The sequence below is a fragment of the Callorhinchus milii genome, unplaced genomic scaffold (genome assembly GCF_018977255.1).
Source record: "Callorhinchus milii isolate IMCB2004 unplaced genomic scaffold, IMCB_Cmil_1.0 Scaffold1, whole genome shotgun sequence".
In the NCBI taxonomy this organism is placed as follows: domain Eukaryota; kingdom Metazoa; phylum Chordata; class Chondrichthyes; order Chimaeriformes; family Callorhinchidae; genus Callorhinchus; species Callorhinchus milii.
This window is the reverse complement of record NW_024704742.1, coordinates 57,270,566-57,279,577: the sequence shown is the minus strand read 5'-3', so window position 1 is coordinate 57,279,577 and position 9,012 is coordinate 57,270,566. Positions and strand designations below refer to the sequence as shown.

The window sequence follows — 9,012 nt, the reverse complement described above, 5'->3', positions numbered from 1 at the left end:
GTGGGTGGGTAAAGAGAAGGGGGAAGAAAGACAAAGAATAGAATAAACCAAGGTATGTCGTTTTAGAGATGTTCAGTTTTGTACATCTTCAGGAGGCTGCTTTTTGCGCAGTCAGTCACTTTAGCCTTAGAATACAGTATAAATATTTTGATATTGTAGAACCCATTTATAATATGGTTCATGTAACACGGGTTCACTTATAACACAATAGGGTTGTGGACCCTGACATTTTCATATCTAAAAATCCCAAATCCTGACAGGGCACCATCCAAACCAGCCATTGACATTTCAAACTGCGTCATCGTTCTTGAAATCCTCTCATCACGCTGCAAGACACATCGGCACAAAACAGGATTCGAAGCACGATGCCTGTGGATTGCTGACTAGTATGTACAGATATCACCAGTTAAGCGATCAGTGATGTCGTAATGCTGAAGCTCTGACCAGCAGCCGCTCTCAATTGCACCCAGTTAAAAATACAGACTCCCGAAAAACTGCATTCTAATCGAGTTGTACCGTTTGGGATTTCGAGGAGAAATTTTATAGCCATGGAATGGGTCTGTTTTAGTCTTGTTTCTCCCCTGAATATTATTCCTCTTTAAAAGACTTCCATTAAGACAACTAAGCCAATCCCACAAGTGGGCCAGGCCAGGCCATTTTTTTTTTTGATGACGTGGTCACTGAGATACTGGACTCAGTCGAAGGCATTATTACAGTGTTGCCCTGTATAACTATACTAGTCATTTCGTTCATTGATTTGATCCACTTGTCCCAGAAACCTGTATAAGCTTGCCAGTCTTTGTACCTCTTGGAGAAATAAAAACAAAACTTGAACTTACCTGGCAACCAATGGCTGCCCGGAGAAAAGTAAGTACAGTTTCAGACACAGGAGCAGCTCCAGTCACCATCAATTTTACCCGACCACCAAGATTGTCCTACAGGCAGAAATTGCATTTCAAACAAAAATAGGCTTCAAGTCACAAAGATTAATTCAACATAGTTTCTTTTTTTAAAAAACACAGGTTTTTAATAAAACAGAGTCAGAGCTGCTGGATGATGAGCGAGTGAGATGGTGACGAAATCAAATGGATTAAAAAGACGTCTTAATAAAATACTGTTCTTTGTACAGGGAATACAGATTTACATTATTAATAGAGTTTAATGTTAATCATTCACTGGACAAATTGCATACCTGTACTTTATGGAAGACTAACTTGTCCCATATAGTGTCACGACACACTATCCCATTTTGAAGTTGTGCTTCTTTCCTCCAAGCTGCAAATTCTAACACCTGCCGTTTTATAAGGCCGTTAGCCTGGTTGTGCACCTGAAAAATAAATTCCCAACACACGGTTAAATAAATAAATAAATAAATTCCAGCACGGTTATGACCAGATATTAGACATTTCTAGGGGTAGAAGGAATTGAAAGACGGCAAGTAAAGAACAACTTGCGTTTAAACAGTGCCTTTCACTTTACAAACCAGATTAGAAATGAACTGAATGTTGTCTGCACAAAAGAAGCAGCTCATCCATGATTCTACCATTAATCAGATGAAGTGTCTTCAGCAAGTCCTCATATCCCTTGAATTTGTGACATGATCAGGATGTTTTGGGCTTTGACTTTCTGGTAGGCAGGATTGCCTTCCAAGAAATTGGTTGGCACCACTGAGGCCTTTAGCCAAGTTAAGAACAGGTTCTATGAAATGAAAGACCAAAGAAAGAGAAATGTCTTTGGAATGGAATAGCATTCAAAATATTTTTTATATCTGGGACCCAACATGCTACAGTGGAAGGTGTTGAATGGAATCAGTGTCATCAAGATGAGCCTTAGGGGTCTACAACTAAAAATAATGTTGATGAAAAGCAGAAAAGAACTTTGCAACTTAAAATGTACAATAAACCCCTCTATTGTCCCCAGATAATATAGAGAAGGGTTTAAAACAGTTTATGAGAGAGAAAAAGATCAAACTTTTGTTGGAGTGCTCTGTGATGTTATTCTACATGAAGATTGCTATCTAAAAACCAAGTTGTTATTAGTGATGCTGTGAAAGCAAAGACTTGCTGATAGCAGAACAAAACAATCAAAAACAAGAGAAAAATGCATCAACATCCTTTCCTTTGCCCTAAATTCCTCCTCCCTCACCGGAAAAAAATCGGACAGCCTATATCCTATGTACACAAAAGTTGAACAAATAAAATGCAATTGTTCCAATTAAATAAAAGAAACATTCATTTCAATAAATAAGTTTGATTTTAAAAAATTAATTCATAAACCAAATTCCACAAACAATTCTGACTCACCTTATCAAACATCCTATTGAGTAGCCGGGGAACTACAGGCAAGACAGTTGGTTTTAATGCTTTTAGGTCATCCATAAGCAGTCTGATATCTCCCTGAAAGAATCCGATCCGTGCCCCATGACAGAGAACCACAGCCTGAAACGTCAACCAGAAAATACATACAAACTCTGCAACTCTACAATAAGCTATTAAGTTTGTTGTAACCTGAATATTTAATTCAGATTCTTTTGTTGTTCAGCATTGAACAATCCTCCACCCTCCCTGATCCCCAAACCCCCAAACTCCCACACCCGCTCGGGTCGTAATCCCTGACTGTTCAGTGCTTTGGGATGCACTCCCAAAACGAAAGGTGCTTTACAAATGTAATTTAGTGTGATATTTTGTATTGAGGCCACAAGTTAGAAAAAAACATACCAAAGACAAATTGCTCTCATTAACATCAATCAGTGCCTTATTTTCAAAATGTTAAGCTTTGCAAATATTTCATGAAATCAAGTAAATCTCAAATAACCAGTCATTTACACCCACCAAAAGTGAGAACTAATCACGAGGAGCATCTTTCCAAGCAACGCGGAACTGAAATACTTTCTCACCTCAAAATCAAAACTCAACTACATGGTACCCACTAAAGATCTAAGAAGAGACTGGATTTTTTTTTTTTTTTTTTTTAAGTTGAACCACCAGTAAGGAATAGCCTTTTTTTTATTTGGGAGACGTGAGAAATCAACTGACATAATTCAAGTCAACAAATATAAAGATTTGATACAAAAGGAGGACTTTACATATCGTAAAGGGCAAATTTATTTGGTAACAATGTAATTAGGTGGCAAGTTTTCCCTCAAATTGCCCTCCTGCCCTGTCCCCCTTCTGAGCAAGATCCTATTTGTATGTGTATTATATACAACTCTTACCCTGCTCCAAAGTGCATTTCAACTCCATCGTTCAAAGCCCCTTTACTTCAATGGATTACTCATTTCTCTCTCCAAACTGTTCTTTGTAATTCAATTTTAACATCGCCACATATTGTAATTTGGTACAAATGTCAATGTTTACTCTTTAGCTTAATCAATTGTAATATTTATAATTTTTTAAAAAGGTCTATCTATCAAAACAAAACATTCAATTCATATAATAAGTGCACTACATATTCTACATTGTACATTAGATTCACAAAATAAGACAATGCAATGATTGAGATGCTGTCCTTTGAATGAGATATTAAACCAAAGTCTTGGGAGCCTATTCAGATGGATATTAAAGATCTCACACACAATTCAAAAATAGAAGGGAATTTTTCCCAGGTATCCTGGCCAAAAATTCTTGATAATCCAGCTTGTGGAGCTTTACTGCATGCAAATTAGCTGGCAATTTCATCTACAATTACACAGACGTTACAGCAATTCTGTGAAGGATTGGAGACATTGACGCCATTGATGCTGCATCAAATATTGGGATTATTAAAGAGCACAACAATATTTTTCAGGTAACATAAAAAAGAAATTGGCTCATTGCGAGAGACTTCCATCCTACTCAAATCTTACAGTACAATTTACACTCATACAGTGCCTTTCACGTTGAGAGGATAACACTTAAAGCAATTAGATCTTTATCTAAAAACGGGTTAAAGTGTTTTGAAACCTTTTGGCACAAAATTTCTCTGGATGCGATATAGAAATGTGTAGAATGAAATCTACAAGTCCCATTAACCAACTATTCATAACTTTTCAGGATTATAATTTTGTGTCAAGATGTTCATACAATAATCCGCCAATGATTATACTGTACTCTGTATCTGTAAAACGATCAAATAGTTATGGTTTCCTGATTTTGCATTAAGTAGTGAACTGACTGCACCCAAACAGGGAATTATGAATTGTATAATTTTACTAAGCTATATTCTTCATGTTATGCCCCTGAACCTAGGTCACTGCGAGTTCAGAAAAAAATTATATGAATTATACAATGGTTATCTTATCAATTATGAGCAGGAGAATGGTCAATTCCAATATACCTTATTCTAAACATTCTGCACCTTACCTCCACCAATCTTTCAAACATGTGTGCAAGTGGTAAAAAGGAAAGGTGTATGTCAGTGGACAATGGAACCCAATGGCCCTGTAAAAACACAATGCACATCTCAGGCCAACTATGACACCTACCTCAACTATTCTTTCAAACATATGACCCAGGGGTAAGAAAGAAATTAAAGAATCAGCTGGAGTTGGGACGCCCACTTTCTGCATGATTAGAGGAAGAAAGATGGAAAGATGCACAAAATTAAAAGAAATTATACAATAATCACAACCTTCAAGGCACAATTTGCACAATTACAACATGCTGATTATTCACAAGCACAATTACAAAATTCAAAGTTCTTTTTAAATTAGCAGAATTCAACGTAATTTTTTAAATCACCATCAATGAAGAGAAAGATTTACAATAGTTAAGGTTATCCCTCACATCTGCACATTATTAAAATGTTCAGTAAGTGCTCAAAACCAATTTTAATGATGCTTCCATCAAGTAGTTTACAGCAAATTTCATTATGTATTTTAATAATAAAGCTACAATTAGTATTTTAAAAAATCCATAAAGCTATAAGCTTATGGAAAATACTCTATTTAAATTTGATTATTATTTTTGGGAGCATTGCATTCCATTAGCAGCAGTAATACAGAACACCAATTATAGCCATACTGATCTTGGCTACCACATTTATTTTGTCAGATATATGAGCAGAGATGTTCAAAACAAGACATATAGAGGAAACCCGTCATAGCATTCTGCACCCCCCACCCTCCCACCACCCCACACTCACTCCAGGGCAATGCACTATTTTTCTTATAGGTCTACTAAACCATCCAGAATTATGATACACGTGACACGCTAAAAAGTAGCCAACTTCTGGGTCATCAGGTCACTTGCTGCAAGTTGTACTGATCTGCTGATCCTCAGATTTCACCACGTCACAATTTCCTGTTTACTCTCACTCCAAAGATTATTATTGCTTATGTTCATTTTGCTGTCTCAGTTACTCTGCTCACTTAATCACCAGACCAGACTTCCTGCGCTTAAAAATATCTGACTCATTCAATTTCAATCTCTTGTACTTCTCAAACAACCTACAACTTGCCCTTTGCTCAATCAATAAATATTCTTTTCTGGTAACCTCCACTACAAAAAGCTTTGGTTCCCTCCCTAACACCATTTCATTTTCTCTCAACAATTTGTAATTATAATGCCCGAGTTCCAAAATGCTCCTACATCTGGAGTGCTCTGAGCATTCATCTTGCATTTCTAAACAAAATAATTGACTGTTCCTTCATCTCTAGCACTCTATCCTCTCCCTCTTCAGCCTTGTAAATTTTCCTTTATTATTGGATTTTAACTAATACTTTGTGTTGCCAGTAATTTTCACTGCTTGTGTTCCTCACAAGCTTCAAACAGGTCCTCCTGAATATCTTCCTGTTCTAACTCACTCTCAGGACCTCAAGAGTGAAGCTCTTACTTCATTCTGCCTTGCATTTCTTATACAATCATTTTCACAAGCTCGACTTGAACCAACTATCTTAATTGAACTGATTTTCTCTGCTGCTCTTTCAATCCTGGGACCATATACTATGGGCCTTGGCTATTCAACAAGCACATTGGGTTTTCGCCAATACATATTTAGTTAACCCTTTTGGAAAACCACCACATCATGGAAGGCAGCCGCTGGCTTTTACCTCTGTAACTTTTAAAAATGCTGAAAGATTAGACACGATATTCCCATGAGTCAGCATTGCCCCTTTGGGATTTCCTGTAAAAGCAATCAAGGTTTATTAATGCAATTACAATTATTCAGCATAAGAATATATCATCTGTCAAAGTAAAAAAAAGCAGCATTATGCTATTATGCTTATCTGCTTATAATTATCTGACAATCATCTACAAACCACAAACAGGATATTTTCTAAGATTTTCAGTCAAACTCATTTTAGTCGAATATAAGCAAAATAATGTTTTGAAACACAGACAGTTGGTTCAAGGCTTTAATATGAAATATATACTTTTAACGGTAATAGAAGTTGCCAAATTAACATTGGGGTATGCAACAGAAGCATAAATTAACACAACAAAACAAGTTCTGAAATTTCAGAGCAAGCTACTGTAAACAGTGCTCATAAAAGTCCTGGAGGTTTATTTACCTGTTGTCCCACTAGTGAAACAAACAACAGCTAAATCACTAGGCTTTGGCGGCTGAAAAAGATGGAGAACAAGATCAAGCTATTATCTAGACAAGGTGAGTGCAATTTCATTAGTGCATAAACCTAAGGCCAAACTTTTTTTTGTTGAGATATGTAGAACAGATTGATAGGAATTAATTAGTTCAAAGTGAGAAACAAAAACTAGATGTGGTTTAAATTGTGTGTGTCTATATAGCAGGGAACATCGAAAAGAAGCTGCCCTCAATTTTTATTGTATCAAAAGATATCTTGTTATCTTTCTAGGCCTTTCTAAAAAAATTAACACAAAGCATAACCAGAATGTTGAATTCTCTGCCACAAATCGTTCCTGAGTACCATAAATTAATAATCATAATGACGATAAACATTGCATTCGATATAGCTCCACATCACATCGTCAAAATGTTCCAAACACTTCACAGGATTTACTTCAAACTGTAGTACAGTAATTGTGGTTGTAGGCAAATCCAGCGAGCAATTTGTACACAGCAGTGTCCTACAAGCAGCCATGAAGCTTTAATGGCAATTAGATAGATGCTCAATAAAAAGCCTTTCAGAAGGTTTAGAGATCAGCAAGAGAGTGGGATTTGATTGGTGGCTCATGCAGAATAAAATACTAGTGCAAACACGATGGTCCAAATGACCTTTTTCTCTCCTGTAACATTCTGTGGTCCGTAATAAACTGTCATAAGGAATATGGCATGATCTGGGCAGTCAGGACCCCTGGCGATGTCCCTCCCATGAGACAAGATGGTGCAGTTTTCAGTTTTAAATTCAATACAGAATCATTACAGTTATACAGCACAGGACACCATTCAGCACAGCGAAAGGGGCATCCCATTTATTAATTTCCCACACGCCCATTTTGTTTTTGCAAACATCTGTCTAACTTCCTTTTAAGAACTATTAGATTCTGCTTCACCCACAGATTTAATTAGGGCATTCCCGTGCTCCAACAAACTTGGAGTATCATATCTTCATTTTAATAAGAAGCAAAGAAACTGAGATACTTACTACTACAGGTCGTCTCTGCTCCCTTCCTTCATCCTAGAAGGAAAATAAATGAAAGATAAATGCACTATTTTGTTTGCATGTACAGAGTATAACACCACAACAACTATTACACACTAGTTTACAAGTTATACCCAAGAGACAGTTTATTATGTACTGGACTATTGGTTCTGTAGTAGCACATCAGCAAAGCTAGGATCAATTACACTCCACATGTAAGCTTTATTATGCATTATGTATATCATGAGGCAGGGGCAGGGGTGGTGGGGAGAGAGGTGAAGGCGGAGATAAGATGAATCTCCTTGGAGCAGAGCTGCCTCTACGGTGACTTGCTTCACAAACGAATATCAAAATAGAGCCTCTAAACCTGCATCAGTTGTCTGGTTCCCAAAATGAGCGGGTCCCTAGTATTCCAAATGCACTGCTGGCTTACTGATAGGATATTGCACGATATGATATTCTTTAACACCTCACCTCTACTTCCTTAAAATGAACAATTTTCACTCCACAATTCCTTCCTCGCTCTTGAAGATCATTCCCAATAGGATCCATCACAATGATCACCTTTAGGAGTGGGGTTTGCCCCCTTTCCACACCTGCCAGTAAACTATGTGCCTTGATCGACGTATCACAGAACACAAAAGCAATCTCCGCTAAGAGAAAGGGGATAGATATCAGGTTAATTTCTCATTTGACATCAATCCAAAGTTTCATTAAAATAGCTATTTCAGTCCCAACATATACATTTATAATCGCTGACAGAACCAGTCCTGATTTTAGATACAGGACATTGAAAGAGCCTTTACCTTATCGTCTGAAGAAGGCAAAACTTGAAATTGCCAGAAAGAATGAGGACCCCTCACTCACAATCCCCCGCCACCCCTAAAAAAAAAGTTACCTCGTTGATAGCAGACCTACCTTGTTTTAAGATGAAGGAAATAGCTTCAGACCCTAATGTGTCATAAAGAGGCACAACCACCATGGAGTAGGCATAGCAGGCTTGTTCAACAATAACCCACTAAAGAGAGATAAAATAATGTTTATGTGTTGACACTTGTATGATTGAATCTACATTTGAATGAAATGTTAATGTTAAACTGTGGAGAGAGTCAACAGAATTCAACAGCAAAGATTTTGAAGAGATTCCCTCCTTTTCCGTTGGCTTCTTAAACTGCGGGTATGTACCAATTAATACACATGCATTTCCTCTCCCTAGCACAGTGATATCAAGAACAACGATCACTGCTGCCCTGGCTTTGTAGCTAATTAGCATTCACCACAGATGAGAGTTTGGACAGACAAACCAGTCAACGGGGGCAGAGACTCTATCTACTCAGCTCCTGCTAACCCTGCAAACGAAAGCCCTAAGGGGCAGGGTGGTCCTAGCTGGACAAGCAGCTGGAAAGCTTGCCAGGCAGTGCTCTCAATGGCAAGCTATGCAGTGTTAGCTGGTTGGACTCCAGTACCCCAAC

The 9,012-nt window shown here is 37.5% G+C and overlaps 1 protein-coding gene across 3 annotated transcripts in view; it reads right to left on the bottom strand.

Annotated features, from left to right (window-relative positions):
• Positions 1 to 9,012, bottom strand: part of acsl1a (acyl-CoA synthetase long chain family member 1a) — a 35,847-nt gene that overhangs the window by 11,876 nt on the left and 14,959 nt on the right. Inside the window, exons 7-15 of one of the 3 annotated variants that reach the window (XM_007892834.2) lie at positions 8,459 to 8,558; positions 8,015 to 8,193; positions 7,544 to 7,576; positions 6,491 to 6,542; positions 6,029 to 6,102; positions 4,463 to 4,540; positions 2,304 to 2,438; positions 1,193 to 1,327; positions 840 to 935 (exon numbers count right to left, since the gene is read on the bottom strand). In XM_007892834.2, the coding sequence (XP_007891025.1) occupies positions 840 to 935; positions 1,193 to 1,327; positions 2,304 to 2,438; positions 4,463 to 4,540; positions 6,029 to 6,102; positions 6,491 to 6,542; positions 7,544 to 7,576; positions 8,015 to 8,193; positions 8,459 to 8,558 (882 nt within the window). Of the gene's footprint in view, positions 1 to 839; positions 936 to 1,192; positions 1,328 to 2,303; positions 2,439 to 4,340; positions 4,419 to 4,462; positions 4,541 to 6,028; positions 6,103 to 6,490; positions 6,543 to 7,543; positions 7,577 to 8,014; positions 8,194 to 8,458; positions 8,559 to 9,012 lie in introns of all 3 variants that reach the window. The other 2 variants (XM_007892833.2, XM_007892835.2) reach the window with 2 other exon arrangements.